General features: G+C 29.8%; 2 protein-coding genes across 2 annotated transcripts; one reads left to right on the top strand and one right to left on the bottom strand.

Moving 5' to 3' along the window:
• Positions 1-2,340: 2,340 nt before the first annotated feature.
• On the bottom strand, positions 2,341-4,778 carry LOC119666667 (proteoglycan 4-like). Its single transcript, XM_038075948.1, has 7 exons — positions 4,643-4,778; positions 4,393-4,539; positions 4,187-4,336; positions 3,958-4,128; positions 3,738-3,890; positions 3,477-3,677; positions 2,341-3,416 (listed from the first exon to the last, which is right to left on the bottom strand). The coding sequence occupies exons 1-7, from the start codon at positions 4,776-4,778 to the stop codon at positions 2,341-2,343; spliced, it is 2,034 nt and encodes a 677-aa protein (XP_037931876.1).
• Positions 4,779-7,851: 3,073 nt separating this feature from the next.
• On the top strand, positions 7,852-8,217 carry LOC119666666. Its single transcript, XM_038075947.1, has one exon. It carries the CDS (start codon positions 7,852-7,854, stop codon positions 8,215-8,217), a length of 366 nt encoding a protein of 121 aa, XP_037931875.1.
• The last annotated feature ends 9,513 nt before the right edge of the window (positions 8,218-17,730 follow it).

Here is a 17,730-nt window from a genome sequence, read left to right as displayed (position 1 = left end):
TGGTCTGAGCTATTACCACTTATTTTATTATTTTAACAGGCTTTTAACGAACACTAGAACACTAAAAATAACTTTTTTTATCATATTTTTCTACCTTAAACCAACCTCTGTCTATGTTTATGTTACTCATAGTTATATTTGGTTTGTTATTTTTGCAATTGCTTCGAGTGTTAGGAATGCTTCAACTTTTTCAGTGCCTTAAGTCTGACAATAATTAAAAGTTCACAAATTACCCAAACTGTTAGCTACGCACAGGTACTGGGTGTTGGTACTTTAGCATACACACAAGCCCATATTTATAAATAGGCGAGAAATGTTAATATTTTTATTACATCACTTCAAAGCCTTACCGACCGATGCTGTTTATAGTTTATATGTGAGTATGCTTGTATCTGGTTTACATCCCAATTGCTCAGGGGTGATAATAATGTAATCTTTTCCTTACTGTTGTAATTGTTAAGATTGTGTATCTGCAGCTTTGCGATATCTACTCAAAGAAAAAGCCAAAAAAGTTTGCAGTCATATTTGAAAGTTCAAAGCAGTTTAGGGTTTTCATTTTCTGAAAACTTTTCACTCTTCAGCGTGAATTAGAGTTTTTAAAGTAGATTTTAACTTAGCTTTGATACGTTTTTTATTGCCATGATTGTTCTTTAATTAGCTTGGAATGAATTTGTTAAGGGAATTTTGTGTTTGGTGTAATGAAACTTTTTTTAAATCCGTATGAAGTCTTGAAAAATGCCATTTGAAGTATATAAAAAATGATTTCATGTATTTTTGTGTATACAATACAATACAAAAATTTAAACGCATAAAATCATAATAGCGAAGTTTCGAAAAGTAATCAACTACAACAACAAAAATTCTTTTTATATTATTTTAATTAACTGAATTTTTGTCTGACCATACGAGTATTGTTGTTGTTGTTGTTGTTGTTGTGATTTGAGTTACTGCTATTGCGCACTTTTACTCCTTTGTGGCTGGAGGGCTTATTCCTGCCCCACACTAAACCTTAACTATACTAGAATTATTATTTGATGACGGACCGTAGATCAGCATATCTTCCTGTGCGTCCTGAGGTGGACTTACGGTTTGTTAAGGCAGTGTTGGGCAATGTATCAACTTTTGTGAATAATTTTAGGGCTCTGTCCTTGATATATTTTTTCGCTATATATATATATTTATTGGTTCAATTTAATCCAATATTTTTTGTCATCTATCTGACCGTATCATTATTTCCACACTGGTAAAAATTTTTTTAATTGTTGCCGAAAAACTTTTGCAGGTAATTTCTAACCTTTTTAGAGCAGGTTCGGTTGGAGTGTCTAAGAAAGCCCATTTGTGCTCAAAAATTAACCACTTGTGGTAACACAGTCATAGCGTTGGTACGTACAGATGAGATTTAGAGAGTTTTCTTTCCATTCTCAGAACCACAGCTGCGACTTTATAGGGTAGACCCAGTCTGCCAGTCTGACCCTATATGCCTCCCTATTATACATTGGTCCGTCAGCACCGATACCGGAGTGCTGAGCAGGTTCCGCCTTAGTTGAAGTAGTTGACTGGTACGTTTTTTATCCAATTTCGATCAGGTCGACCTAGAGATCTGTTTTCTAAAAGTTTTACCTACTAAAAAATATTATAATGCTCGAAAAATATAATAATCGGATGTAACCACATCTGAAGAATATGGTGGGACCAGATTGACCTAGAGATCTGTCCTTCTTATTTGAAGCAAAAATTTTATCCACTAAAAAATATTATAAAGACTGAAACATATAATAATCGATTAGCACCAGATCTGAAGTATATAATACGACCAGAATATGATGGGTCTGATAGTATATACCATGCAAACTGTAAGTGCTTTTTAGCATATAACCAAACTTGTGTGAGATGTTGTAATATATTAGTGGAATATTTGACCTTTTGTATTAATCAGTTCTGGTTTTATCTGTTAAAGTGAATCACTCAATTTATCCAAATGATGACAGTAGACTTCTAAATTAATCATTATATTAATATTTTAAAAGTTAAAAACAAAAAGAAATGATTCCTTTGCTAAGTCACAGTTATTTCCGTAAAAATCTTGACATATATTTAAACCATCGAATAGAAACGGTTTCATATCGCTGCTATTTCAAAATCATCTTATAACCGATGATGCTAAACACATTGGAAGCCCAGATCAGGCTTTTACTCCGAAAAAAAACTGATAATATTTGGTCGTATATACAAATAACAAAATATTTATTCATATAAATTCCTATAACTATAAATTTATAAAACTGTAGAAAAATATAAAAAGAAAAACTTAAATGATCGATACAGAAATTAATGAAGATTTTATGGGTACTTCTTTGATGCGTAGGAATGATAGCTATATTTAGGGCGAGGATATGCTGAAAGTCCATCACAGTTTGTACAGCATCTGTATATGGGTCTATTACGCCACTTACGACAATAACGACGATAGCAACGTCGTCGTGGTGTTGTACTTTTAGGCAGTTGTTGAGTAGTTGAAGTTGTTGGTGTAGGTGTTGGTGTTGATGTCGACGTTGATGTTGTCGGCGTTGGAGTAGAGGTCGTCGGTGTTGGAGTGGAAGTTGTTGGTGTAGTAGGAGTTGGAGTTGAGGTTGATGTAGTTGGTGTAGTTGGCGTTGGTGTTGGAGTTGAAGTTGAAGTTGAAGTTGATGTGGTTGGTGTTGGAGTTGGAGTTGAAGTTGTTGGTGTAGTTGGTGTTGGAGTTGAAGTTGTTGGTGTAGTTGGTGTTGGAGTTGAAGTTGATGTAGAAGGTGTGGTTGGTGTTGGAGTAGAAGTAGTTGATGTTGAAGTTGAAGTTGAAGTTGATGTTGATGTTGAAGTTGATGTTGACGTCGTTGGTGTTGGAGTTGAAGTTGTCGGCCTTTGTGTTGTTGTAGTTGGTTTTCGTGTTGGTTTCCGTGTAGGTCTCCGTGTTGGTCTTCTTGTTGGTCTTCGTGTTGGTTTTCGAGTTGGCTTACGAGTTGGCTTTGGAGTACTCGTTGTTGGCTTACGAGTTGGCTTTCGCGTAGTCGTTGTTGGCTTACGAGTTGGCTTTCGCGTAGTTGTTGTTGGCTTTCGTGTAGTCGTTGTTGGCTTTCGCGTAGTCGTTGTTGGCTTACGAGTTGGCTTTCGCGTAGTTGTTGTTGGCTTTCGTGTAGTCGTTGTTGGCTTTCGCGTAGTCGTAGTTGGCTTACGTGTCGGTTTTCTAGTTGACGTGGTTGGCTTATGTGTTGGTTTTCTTGTTGATGTAGTTGGCTTTTTTGTTGTAGTTTTTCGTGACTTACACTTAATTTTTTGTATGACTTTACTAGCTATGTTTAGATCAATAATTGCTTGTTGATCAAGTTTAACACCAGTAAGTTGTTTAGCATTACCCTCCATTATAAGTTCTTTTTCTTCTACAATCACAATTAAATATACTGTAATTTAGAAATCTTGCTGTGTTAATATTTACTTACGTTCTTGCTTAGTTATTTCAACATTTTCAACACAATCGTCGTCTTCATGCCCTGGTTTTGGAGGTTTAGAAGGATCTGGATTTATAAAGTCTATAATTTGTTTTGCTTCATTTACTACATTCGCTTTTAACATAATTTGTGGTCCAATTTCAGCTGGAGTTATTACATGGGCTCCTTCTTTTAATGTTTTAGTCTTTTTTACTAAAAATTTATATACTTTGTACTAGATTCTAAAAATATTGCATATTATGTTAACATTACTTTTTTGACTTGCTACTTCTTTGTTTTTAATACCGCCAGGTCCTGAATCCTTCTGATTATCAGTGTTAGCAACATCTGTGTCTATCAAAAGTTGACCACCAAAGTCAACACCCTGAAGGTGAGTACCTTTTTCGAAAGTTTGGGTGCGCTCCTCTAAGAAATGGGTTTTTCAATATTCTTTAACTTTTGTTTTAAAATTTGGTATTTTTACTAAACTTACGATTTTGTTTTGCTACAGAATTATTTATAATGCCATTTGCTATACCGGGTTTTCCTCCTTTGTTTATATTTGTTTGGTCGTTATTATTTAATATATCGACTAAGACCATTGCTTGATTATTTAAATCAAGAATATCTATTGAGCCTCCTTTTTTAGTCTCATCAGTTTTAACTGAAAAAAATTTATATAGTTCTAATCACTTCAAATATTCATATCACTTATCAATTACTTGATTGCCCAGTAAATTCATTGTTTCGTATGCCATTCCCGCGCCCAATTGATGTTTCTTTATCTTTATTCAGTGCATTTACATCGCCTATAGTTTGCAAATTAGCATCAATTAGATCACTAATCCCCTCGATAGTCTCTTTTTTTGTAACTAAGAATTTTTTTTAATTAATATCATCACAATTTTATTTCAATTTCCTCTCTTACTCTCTTGCTTTGTTATCTTATCATTGTTAATACCCGGACCTTTTCCACCACCTCCAATCACAGTTTTGTCAGAATTATTTAACACATTAGCTTTGATAATCGTTTGCATTATTGTGTGTATGATATTACCATTACTCGTATCATCCACTGAGAGAAGCAGAGATTAATAATTAGCTGCACTTGTGCATGTAGGAATTTTGTATAAGAACAAGTCAAAATTCTTGTTTAGTTCTGACATCCAAAACCTTACCTTCTTGTTTGGTTATATCTTTATTTGTCACATCAATGTGTCTCAAACCCCCAAGTAAATCTTGAGGCTTGCTATGCACGAGCACCGCACATGCGGCCAGAAATGCTGCCGCCAGCAAAACTCTTCTACGTTTCATTACACTTAATTTTTTTTTATTTTTTTTTTTATATATATTTTTTTTTGTTTTTTGTAACGCTTGCTTATAAGACGCGCTTAACCATAATGTTTACATTTTACCGTAGTTTGCTTTTATATAAATTTTATTTTATTATTTTAAGACATTTCTTCAACTTATCTGGGTTTAGTGAGAATATGGATTTAATATAATGCGCAAATTTATCAATAAATTTTTGGAGATCTCTTTGGAATTATAAATGCCAGCACTCGCGCTTATCACTGCGGTTTTTACCGAATTCGCAAAGAAACGTGAGTGAATGCTGATCTTCGCCTTGAACTTGAACTGGAACTGGCGTAGACCGTGTGCGGAAATGTAAATCATAAATTATTTAAAAACTTTATCTGATAATGAATTGTAAATATTTAGTATGATAACAGATTTATATTCTTAACTCTAAATATTTTAAAGCTTAAAACTTTAATTATAAACAAGTTTTCATATAAGAGCTTCATATCTATTTCATACACCGAACTATTAGTTAAACTCGTATCTCTTTGTTCTAGTGTTCTTAAAATTTGGACAGTTTTGATTAAAAAACTTCTTGACCACAGTTATAACAAAACAAAAAAAAAACAATACTCTTAATGTGCAGAAAGTGTATTATAAATCATTACTGTTGGTACGAGTTCTCATCCATAAACGGTTAGTTTGGGCAAAAAGTAATCGGCGTTTTGTGGGTCACTTGTTTTTGAAATGCAGTAACATTAGTTAAATATGGATATTGTTATTTTTATTTGACAGATAAGACAGATTAGTTGATTATTTGTGAATATTTCCTTGAGATTGTATTACGTGTTAAAAGTTCTAATGCGTAAATAAAAAAAATTTCGGAAAATTTTTGATTTATATACAATACAACTATGATAAAAGAAGTAATATAAAATAGATGCATAGAAGAATTTATTATTTATATTTAAAATACTTAATTGAAAGCAACCGCTATGAAATTATATATTTGCTGTCGATCTGATAATGTGAGTGCGACAAATGTTACTTACTCTGATCAACCTATTACAGAAAAAGTCTACAATTAATGCTTGATAACGTAATTTTATATATTTAGGATTGAACTCGTCATATGTTATACTGAGAAGTTCAATTGAATCCTACTTATTATTACATAGACTTTTCATATATCCGCAAACGTGCTATTTGGTCAATTCTTTAAAAAATACACAACTTTTTCCATTAACATACTTTCAGTGCCCCAAAGACGGTTGTAGATTATAGATCTATATAAATAATTTAGATCTGTATAAATATAATTTATATTTCAACTATTTTAAAGTTAAATCATAAATTTTTAAATTAAAAAGTTATAAATTACTTAAGAAATTCATCAAATAGTTCATTCAAAGATATATAAAATGTCTATGCAATAACAAATAAGATTTGGAAAATCTGTTATATGATGAGTTACTATGTTGTCAAGATATATAGAATACAAATATAACACAACAATATAATTTCAAAAAGTTGTCTACAGAAAAACTTGATAAACATCAATTTATTAAACTTGATTGTAATCTGTAAATCGTTCTACATGTGAAACAACTAAAGTTTATAGTGACGACGAATAACGAGTGAATTATATATAATATAGTATCATTTGAATAACTTATTATCAGAATTCAATGAAGCTCTTATTACAGTGGTTACAGATGATATTAAGTGAAAATGCTTAAGACACTAACAAAAAAGATTTTCCATTTTTTGATGGAAATATTATCGTAAAACAGTTCTTAACACATAAATGTGGGCTTTAGTAGTCTGATGTGATTCTATATAGCGAAATCAAGATTATGTCAAGAATTTGACTATGATCATATATGCATTTTGTCCGCTGCTTTAAACCTGAGAGCGTTATTCCAAGCGATGAACTACTATTTTTAATAGGACGAGTATTGGGTAATAGATTTAACATCTCACATAGCACATCCATGGACAACTCATATAAGCAACTGTGGTGTCGACAACAGCACACTAATTCCCAATTTTTTTTTTAATATTTGCGGTAAGTATTATAAATTCATTTTAGATAGATAGATTGTCGGTAGAGCTATTTGAGCGTATTAAAGAATTAGTTTGGGATTTTCCACAAGGAATAATTTTATAAAACGATGATGTGCCACTACAGAACAGGTATGTCTGTGCCTGATTATAAACAAAATTAACATAGTCGATTAATCGATACCTTTCTTTTCCTCGTGCAAATTGCTTTTTATCCTTAGAATCAAAATTACAGCTCCAGAATACTCCTGATGTTTTCAATTAAGCTGTAGATAATACCAGAAAGTGCTATTAAAAAGAAATCCGAAGATTGCAAAATATGTAAGGACATGAATAAATGTCCAAAGATCAGTATATGTTAAATAAATAGAACAATTACATACTGATATGTTATGAAAAACTATTCCCACTAATTTCTGAATAGAATATAGTATAAATACCATTAACAACTTTTTTTTATATTAAAATTTTCATTTGACCTATTTGTTATTACATTTCACTTTAACATTAATTATTTATTTAGCTTTTTTTCATTTATTTCCCTTCGTCTGTAAATATTATACTATATATGTTGGAAAATGCGTATGAAATATTATATACATTTTAACCAGAAGTAAAAAAATTATTCTTATTTTTTATAAGTATAATATAACGAATAAAATATGATAAAAAAGTCTAAAATTATCTTTTTAAAATAATTAATAATGCACTTATGATACATAATCCACCTTATGTATCATATATAAAAACCACTTATAAAGCCGTAAACTGATATATACCTAATCACGTGCATGTCTATCGGCGTTTATAATAATAATGGAAATGTTTTGTATAAGTATATAATCACCATGCTACGTGCAGTTTTGCTTCTTCTGTAATAATATCTCTTTGGATAAACTGATGTAGAGCTCTTATAAAAAGTAATACTCATGGAAAAAATTATCATAAGTGTTTATACATTGCACAACAAAAGATGCATATAAGAAAGTTTTTTAAAATATATTTTATCTTTGCAATTCTTATGATTGCACAGGAATTGTGCTCATGTCAAGTCGAACCGAATCAAAAGCAATTCACACCTGAAGAAATTAATATCATAGAAAAGTTTTTAAAATATATATGGAGCGTGCTGACAGGTGAAAATGGGGATCCATCCACAACTGAAAATCCTCAGTTTACAAATACGACAATGAGCACTACATTGGGGCCTAATGGCACTACCGTATCCACGTCTTCTTCGATAACAACTATTGCAACTACGACACCCATGACCACTACAAACACTACAACCAAGAAGCCATCAACGAAAACTCCCAGGAAACGTATTTGCTTTAAACGGTACTGTGTAAAATTTAAGGACGATCCTGGTTACATTATAAAGAGTTAAATGTAGTGTAAATGGATTTTTAGTAATGTTCGAATTATTAATTAGTATTTAAAATAGAATTAAGGCTAATAAAAGTTTTATATATTAAAAAAAATTGTTTACAATGAGATAACTATTATATAAATTGATCAATTTTAGTAAAGAGGGAGAGTCACATAACAATGAAATACGTTGTGAAATCGGTTTCAGCCGTTTCAGTCACATTAAATTCGAATAGCCTAACCAACTAAAGAACTGGAAAAATCATGTGTACATCAAATATAGAAAAGAATACTCGATTTCTACTATCGTTGTCACAAAACGATTGTAGAACAATCATAGGTGTACTGAAGAATCACCAGCGACAAACGCATACAAATTGGGATACTGGTATTGGTAATGCCAGTAGTGTCATATGAAAGTGATACGGAAAATTATATATAAAGAAAATTTTGAAACATCTATTATGTATGTGTGCTCCACATATATAATAATAACACTTTGAAGGTTTTTGGCTTTAGAATTTGAAAAATAAGAAAACGTACAGGAGTGGCGCTCCAACTACTATTTGGATTGGCAAAAATGTTGTTGATATCTTACAGGATGTATAATACAAATCGTAACATGGTGAAGATCCATCTGATATCGTAAAGGATCAAACGATTTAGAGCTTATAGATAACCAAATTAAACTTATTTTATATTGTAAACGTTTCGACAATTATTGACTTATGAACTCAGCTTACAAATGTTAATTTTAAAAAATATTAAAATGATTGAGATACTAAAATAAAATATTTTGTTTATATTTACAGGCAGTTTTCTATAATAAATTCAAACTTCAAGCTAAAAATGTACTCATCGAGAATGAAGAGTCAGCCACACAATGTCCTGCGCTAATGCACATACAGAAAAGACTGCTGGAATTGTACCATTACGGATGAGGCAATAAAACTTTGTAAGGTGGGTTTTGCACTCCTTTTTATATACGAAAAACGGCTTAAGGACTTACTCAAAACTCAGAAGGGAATACAACAGATCCGACGGTCGTAGTGCCACATCCCATAGTAGTGATAATAAACATGTTCTTATTTCTCTAATATGAGATAGATACATAAATAAGAAAAGTTAACAAAATAAGTGAAATAAAAGAACGACACAAATGTTGTCGTGGATCGGGGTTGATGCATAAAAAAGATTATTTTAAAAATTGAAATTCACATAAGATCATTTCTGTATCCCTTGGCATTTTTCAGATACTTAAATAAGTCTTTTCATTCATTAATCAATTTATTTAAAAAAAAGATTATTTCAAATTTAGATAGTATTTCATTTAGAAACAATGTATTTAACGTCATTAAGTACCGGTCACTGTCCCAATACTTATTACAGAATTTCTACATAATTTACTTTAGACAACAAACATAACCTTACATGATTCTGAAGAAGATTTTTCAGGTTTACTGGACCATATCAGACATAACACTATTCCAATACTAAATATTCACAATATGATGGTAAAATAAAACTTTCACTTAACTTAAGTTTTATTTATATTTATATTTATTAATATTTATATTTTTTATAACTACAACACTGCCATGTTTCTTGATTCTTAATACTACACACGGCTTTCTTCCATTAGTAGAGACAGATCTGTATTATATTTACTTTAACATATTAAATAATTTTTTTTCTATAAATTTTATTACAATAATAACAACAAATATAGACAAGTCTGTCTAACAATAGTATATTTTAGGTTGTTTAATACAAATGCAATTATTATAGGCTGGACAAGAAATACAAATCGACTTCATTGGTGCACCAAAGAAAAGTATTTGGAAGACTTTTTGTAAGACTAGTACAGATATGGAGTATTTAAATAAGAGGATCGTTAAAGTAAGTGTATTGATATACAAATATTTTACAGATAAATAAATTCATTTTAAGAACCAAAAATACATGTTATGCAAACTTATTAAACAACCCAGTATTTTGATTTTTCTTTTTAACAAACTTAAAAAGCATCTTGATATTAAGTGCTTTTACATTATTTTCCACAAAATGAATTAAAAATATATCAACCTTACATCTGCTTTGAAAAATTACAATTTTTATTATTTTATTTTTATTAGGTCATAAAATTCTTTTATAAGGTTTTATTATTATATCTGAAAATTCACCATATTCTTAAAATAACGATTAATTCTCACTTTAATGTCTTAATTTGTGGTAATACTTTTAATTGGCAGTGTAAAAATATTTTTCTATACACATTGATTTATAATTCAAATCTATTGCATACCTTTAGGATGCCAAAAAATAAATAAAACAGAAGTATGATCAATTTTATATGTAGATCAGAGGTCAAATATTGCTTAGTCTGCTGAAGTGGTAAAAAATAATGCAGTCAAGGCGTAGAGAGGGGTTATGAAGAAACCTTAATAGAGAGTGGAAGTGATCAAGTGCACTGACTCAACTAGCCTCCACATAATAATATAATAAAATCTCATTTTTTATAATTTCTTGTTTTTATATCGACTGTAAAAGGGATATATTATGCTTACTTGTATATCTTTAATATTAACTAATCTCTATATAAACAAAATTTGTATGCCATATTTAACTTATATAATATTAATATAGCTTTCAATTATATTTGTTATATATAATATTATTTAAATCATTTACAATTTTTAATAGAAATATATCCAAGTGCTGTTTCAATTTAATAATTTATTATATTAGTACAATTTCACAATACTGTGAAAATTGAATTTTCTAATAAACTGCCTAAACACAAATAATATGTGAAAACTAAAAAAAAATATTAAATTATTTATAAGATATTAAAAATAAAATATTAAAAATATTAAAGTTATTAATTAATTTCTTAATTTAATTAATTAATTTCAATAATAAACATATCTCAGTCTATTGTTCAAATAAAAACTAAAGAACATAAGGGCTCATAATTAGACCACTTTTCTCTAGAGTTCCTATATTATATACTTATTTATGAATTAAATAAAATAAAATTATTAAAAGAATATTCAAAAGAGATAAAATGAAATGGAAGTCTGTGTTATAGAAACGTAATGGCAAACAAATTTTTTTTTTATTTTAATTATTATTTTTTGTTTTCACTACTATAATACCCTTATGATAAAAGCATCTCCTGTGTGTATTTCCTGTTTGCTAAGATTCTTATAATAATTGCAATTCCATTTTTCTAATAATTAATATATGTTACTTTGTTTTTATAATAAAAAATTCTATTTCATTTCGCTTCTTTCGAGATTCCAAAACGTTTTTGAGTGATTTATGTTTGAACCGAGCTTCGCTTTGAGTGTCACTTGTCAGTGTATGCAAGTCATATGTACATCACAATATATTACTTTGAAGCAAAATACTCTAAAGAAGGAATGTTGACTTTTGTTACACAGCGAGAAAAATTACATTTTCTAAATTTAAAAGTAAGTCATTTTTCAAAGAAAAAAATTTTCTTTTTTTATAAAGTTTTAGAATAAAAAAGGACCTAATTCCTTAAAATTATAGGAGAGTTTGCGTACACTAAAGGGAAGTTTGTGGTATAAAAACAAATTTTTCATTTAAAAAAATTTCTAGAATTTTTTCAAGATTTTTATAATTATGCAAGGTAATCCATTACTTGGTTCTTGAAGTGAACTTAATAAAATTTAATTTTATTTAAGATTGCGATTTAGTTTGCATTTCAATAAATTGTCTGTCATTGAGTTTAAAATCTGGTACCTTTTAAATACACTCGTCTATACACTTTATGGTACTAAATTCTTTTGAAGTAATTTTCAATAACTCGTTAGCACATAGCGAGTAATAAGGATTAATAAGAGTTCAATGATTTTCTAGAATAATAAGTTCAATACTAAGTAATGACATGGTATTGGTCTCCAATTTACACCACTAATACGTGATAATATAATTAAGCGACCAGGACATTTTTTGATATCCAATATTTGAATATAATAAATGTTCTATTTAAGAAATAAAAGTTATTAGTTGAACTTCTATAGCTATAACAAGTAATTTAGTTGGTAAATATTGAACTATATTACTCCTTTGAAAAATATTTATTTGTTTATTTTTAAGATTCATAGCTTCAAAAAGACCCAAATATTTTCTTGATTTTTTATTAAGATTTACAAATTGAATACAAATATTTATTTGAATCAAAAAACAATAAAATTAACAAAGACAATTTCTTATATAGGTAGACTAAATTCTAACTTGACTAACTACAAACTAAATTTTGGAAAATTTATTAGCAAAATATCTTATGGCTACAGTAACTGCTTGATTTGATGAATTGGTGTAGTCAAAATACATCATCATAAACATTTATGACACCCACTTGTACGTAAAAATTCGCAAAACTTTAAAACCAGCAATGTTCTGCAATTTTTGGCTTTGGGAACACGTCAGAGTGAAGATGAAATGTTAGTAAATTATGAAAACGAACAAAAAAAAAATGAAGCGCAGCAAAATACCAGAAAGAAACCTAAAGTTGACATCTGTTGCCTTGAAAACAAACAAACTGAGATCCTCGCTCGTATCTCTCAATTGTTACAGTTGCTGTTTTGAAGCGCTTTATTTTCATCAGGCAAAATGTTTTTTCTTTCTGAAACATATCGTTTCGCATAACATCACATCTCAACATGGTACGGCGGCACAAGTGCATTGTAGTTTTAACCATTGATATACGGCACCAGATATGGCAATGGGAAGGATGAAACTTTTAACGCAAATGTGCTACACATTACTTACGTGCCACGGCAAAGTAAGAAACTTTAAAATCTACACTTAAGTGACAAAAACTTTTAATAACTCGACTTATTCACTTTTTTAAGTATTTTCTATTAAATTCTGTAAAAAGTTGAAAGAGTTTAAATAAACAAAATTTTTTTAAGAGATCTTATTTAATCTTTAAATTTTATATAGTTTTAACAGAAATTAGCTAATAATTCTTTTACTAAATTTGAGAATAAATATAAATAATGTCCGTTTTGTGACCTATTAACTCAGTTATAGTTGAAAATGCTTGCTAAACATAAGAAGAATAATTTTAATTCTAAAAAAACTGTTGAAAAATCATACACAAAAAAAATGTACTATGAATTACAAATTACAAGACAACATTACATTACACTTCAGTGTTTCCCAATCTTTACATGCTCGAAACTTTCGAAAATTCTTACGCTTCCTACATAGCAAATTAAATGAGCATTAGAAAAAATTTAACGGATTTATTCAAATGTCAAACGACTTTCTTCTAATTCTTATTTGCACAAACATATAACTTAATAGATAAATATTTAAGCTGCATCTTCCGCTTTAAACGATTCCAAAGCTACCTCTTCAATAAAGTCAATAGCATGGTAATAAGTATCAATTTTATAGAAACCTAATTTTAAATTACTTTTCTACGTTCTCTTTTCGGGATATAGATTAGAACACGTCTGAGGTAAGCTAAGCTTGTCGTAAAAAGCGTCTAAAATCCATTAAGCGCCACCCCGTATTATTTTGGAGTATTACTGTTAGCAAGTGGGTTCTCAATTGCGATGTAGAAACAACTTTAGTTGCCCTGGACTATGAGGCGGAACCGTAAAGGAGTTGCCCTGGACTCCGAGGCGGAACCGCAAGAGAGTTCCGTGTTGTTTGTAATTAACACCTAAAAATAGTCTGTTAAAGTACTAACATTAGAGGTATCACTAAATGGAAATAGCATTTTTCAATCGTTTGCTGTGATAGCCACGCCAAACTCGATGTAGATAGGCCTCGCTTCTCAACATGCTTCTTCCTTGATCTAAATAATTAACTTCAATTGTGACGTGCAGATTTTCTTTCCAATATGCAAATAAGTTACTGAAATTCAATATTTAAAAAAAAAAAATTTTTTTCCTTGCCAGAAGATATTCTTATGCGAATAAAAATAGTTTTGGTTTACAATCTATTCCAAAAAGATCGTCAACATTATTTTAAAATATATAAACTCTAATATAAAGAAGTGAACATTTTTTATATTAATATCGTGTTTCAATTATTATAATCAGACATTTAGTTAAATTAACAAAGTAAAAAGGCTACCTTAACATAAACATGCTTGGGTTAAGAGAGAGTTGCAGCTTTAAGCACCACAACCTACTTGGCAAGAAAAATGGGTCATTTTAATCCCACGAATAAAAATGTTGCTAATACACCCGACTAAAAACACTACTAAAACACATACAGTATAAAGACGCAGAGGTTTATTTATAGACAACATTGAAAAGAATAGGAGCGATTTCTCCATTTAAGTTAAAGTCAACTAATCTGTAAAGTTTGTAAATTTGACTATATTTCATATTTGCAGGCATAACAGCTCTGCTTGGCCAATAAAAAAAGAAGTCCCAGAGATATTAAACAGGTCAGATTCTCATATTTAAATAAAAAAGGCAACCAAATAGATAAGCCAATAGACTTATTGACCTAATTTTGAAGGCTGACAGTCTGCGGTAAAAAAAGGAGCCCCAAGAAAATTAAATTCTGGCCAAAGTTGGGCACTTATATAGAAGAAAAAGCACTTTCCTCCTAGTTTGTAGAGTCTCAGCCATGACAAAACTCATTACTGTGTAAAAAGGGTCTCATTGTTTGATACCTGTCATCACCGATATCATAGCGACGAGTAGGTTTCACTTTCTTTGAAGTAGCTAACTAATAACTTTCTTGCTTAAATGGAATCAAATAAATTTTGTAATCTTATAAGAATCTTCATCTGCCTAAACTTCTCTAAAAGCTATAGTTTATGAAAATCAAACTATTTTTTTATAAATAAAAAAAAAAATTAAGAAAACTATTATTAAATGAAGCAGATATATATAACATTAAGGCGATCGGAGAAACGACGGCGAAGTGACGTCGAAACTGAATATTTTGTGTAATTTAACATTAATAAAAAATTTACGTAACTATATGGAATTATATAATTATGGTGAAATCTTGAATTAATGAAACTTTTAATCATTGTAAACGTTTACAAATTTTATTTAAAATTTTTCTAATCATTTAACGCGAAAGCAATTTATATACATTAACGTTTAAAGGCACGTACTAGAATTTACAAACCTAAGCAGCTACTATATAAATACTCCGATGAACTACAAACTAAACATTCGAAAATCTACAGTTCTTCTCTGAATACAAGGAAAACTTGGCATAACTTTTCTTAAAATGCGATACTTTACTTTTATTACCATTTTATTTGCAATATTGGCTATTGCTTTTAGCAAACCAATTCCGGACAAAATAATTCAAGATACAAACCAAAAAGGTAAATCTATTATAATTATATTTTATTTGGTATTATCTTTTAACTGCAATTAAAAATTAAATTAAATTGTTTTGTTTTTTCTAATTTAGCAAAAGAGGAAGTGACAATGGTAGGTGCAAATAATTCTAACTCGGATGTTGTTGACGCTGGACAAATTCAAGCAGTTATACCAGTTGCAGTAGCTAAAGTTGCAAAAGTAGCTTGACCACATTAAGTTCAATAAATACTTTGTATAAAGTAGAACGATCAAAACGTCTTAAAAACATTCTACAGGCAGTGTTAACAAACAAATTTAATATATTTAATTACTTTAATAACAAAATTTTATCATTTTAAATAGCCAAATACTTTAAAAAACCTGTCCTTGTTAAAAAACTTTAATAAAAAATTTAGCAAAAATAGATTGAAATTTATGTTAATAATTTATATATAGACTTTTCTATAGATACTTTTTTTAAAATTATTTTATTTCTCCCTTTTTTCGTGCTCTTTAGTTCCTTGATTATTATTACAATTAGACTTAGACTCAAATGTAAAGTGGGCCGACAGGTGAAGTGGAAGAACACAGAGATGTTTAACGTGGTTACCTGTTTTAAAGGCTTAATACCACGGTGTTCTAAAAACAAATGTATCAATATAATAAGCAAATGAACGTCCCATTAGAGATTTCAAGGAATTTCCGCCTGTATCAATTTAAGTTATGTTTTTGGCATAACTTACCCCTTTGTAAGGAACAACACCTACCAATACCTCTGCTGATTGGTGTGAATACGCAATTCCTCATCGAATGAAAGTAAATAAATACAATCATTCTTCCTGCATAAGATTGGGTTTAATCACAATCACCACAACACTGTCAATTTTAAGAACAGCTAGGACAGCTGAAGCTGCGAACACTGGCCTCGTGGTAGCAGATATACATCTCCGATCAGTTATCGCCAGTGAATCTCACTCAATTCCATTTACATTCCAAACACTGTCGGAATAATGCCGGGATTTTACTCACCGCTTATGACAGGCATGTCTTACCTCGGGTATATTCTATCAAATCCATTTCTATAAACCGTTTTTATTTCACATACCTCGTGGGTTGAAAAAAGGAACGCTCGCATTAATAAATACTAGTGTTTCGCCAATACCAATATTGGAAACATCGTCGAGTACTATAGAATACTATAGAATAGAGCGCGCAAAAACATAAACAAGTGCGGAATAAACCTGAATAACAGGTTTCCCAATGTCTTTGACTTAAGTGCTTATAGACATATACTACAGTAAGTTCGACAGGGCATATTCAGCATAGCTTTACGGCTCCATTATGACGTTAAGTGAAAGTAAGCATAATATAGAAATAATGAATGTGAAGTCATTAGTGGGCTTAAATAAAAGTATAAATATAAGGATTTTGTATGAAAAATGTTACAGATTGCTGTATTTTTGTCAAGTAAAGTACTTTAGTCAAAATATTCCTTAATATATACATTTCATTTAAATTTTGCACCAACTAGAAGAGCAAAAAGAAAGATTCCGGATATAGCAAGACAAATATGCGGAAATGTTTTTGACAAATATGCGGCTTAAACAACATAATCGAAACTATTTATCTCTTCATACCAGACTTATAAAATGAAGATCTATATAGTCTAAATTATTATTCAAGTAATTTTATAAGTAATTAATTAAGTAATTGATAATCAACTACTAACTTACCTATATAGCAAAAATGTAACAAATCTTTTTAAAGAAATATGCGAAAAAAAACAACTTTATAATCTAGATCTTATTTAAATAAATAAATTTATTGATTATTTGTATATTGTCTCCAGAAATGGAGACTATATTTCTAATATTTCTACAATGCTAAAAGTGGTTGATAGAGCATTTGTCCGTACCAGACTGTAGCATGACAAAAACAAGAGAACTACTTTAACACTACTCCCATTGTAACTATTTAAATATTATACGAGGGCGACTTGATAACTCTGTGACTTTTTGAATAAAACAAATTTTTTTCGGTAAATAAACATTTTATTTTTCTACATAATCACCTTTTAGCTCGATACATTTAGTCCAGCGTTTTTCTAATTTTCTTATTCCCTCCAAATAATAGGTTTTCTCAAATCTCTCAAAATACGCATTTGTTTTGGTACTGACTTTCGACTCAAGTCTCTTAGGTTTGGAAACCAT

This window comes from Teleopsis dalmanni, chromosome 1 (assembly GCF_002237135.1).
Source record: "Teleopsis dalmanni isolate 2A chromosome 1, ASM223713v2, whole genome shotgun sequence".
NCBI classification, from domain to species: Eukaryota; Metazoa; Arthropoda; class Insecta; order Diptera; family Diopsidae; genus Teleopsis; species Teleopsis dalmanni.
The sequence above is the reverse complement of the archived record's forward strand: the minus strand, read 5'-3'. Positions and strand labels throughout refer to the sequence as shown.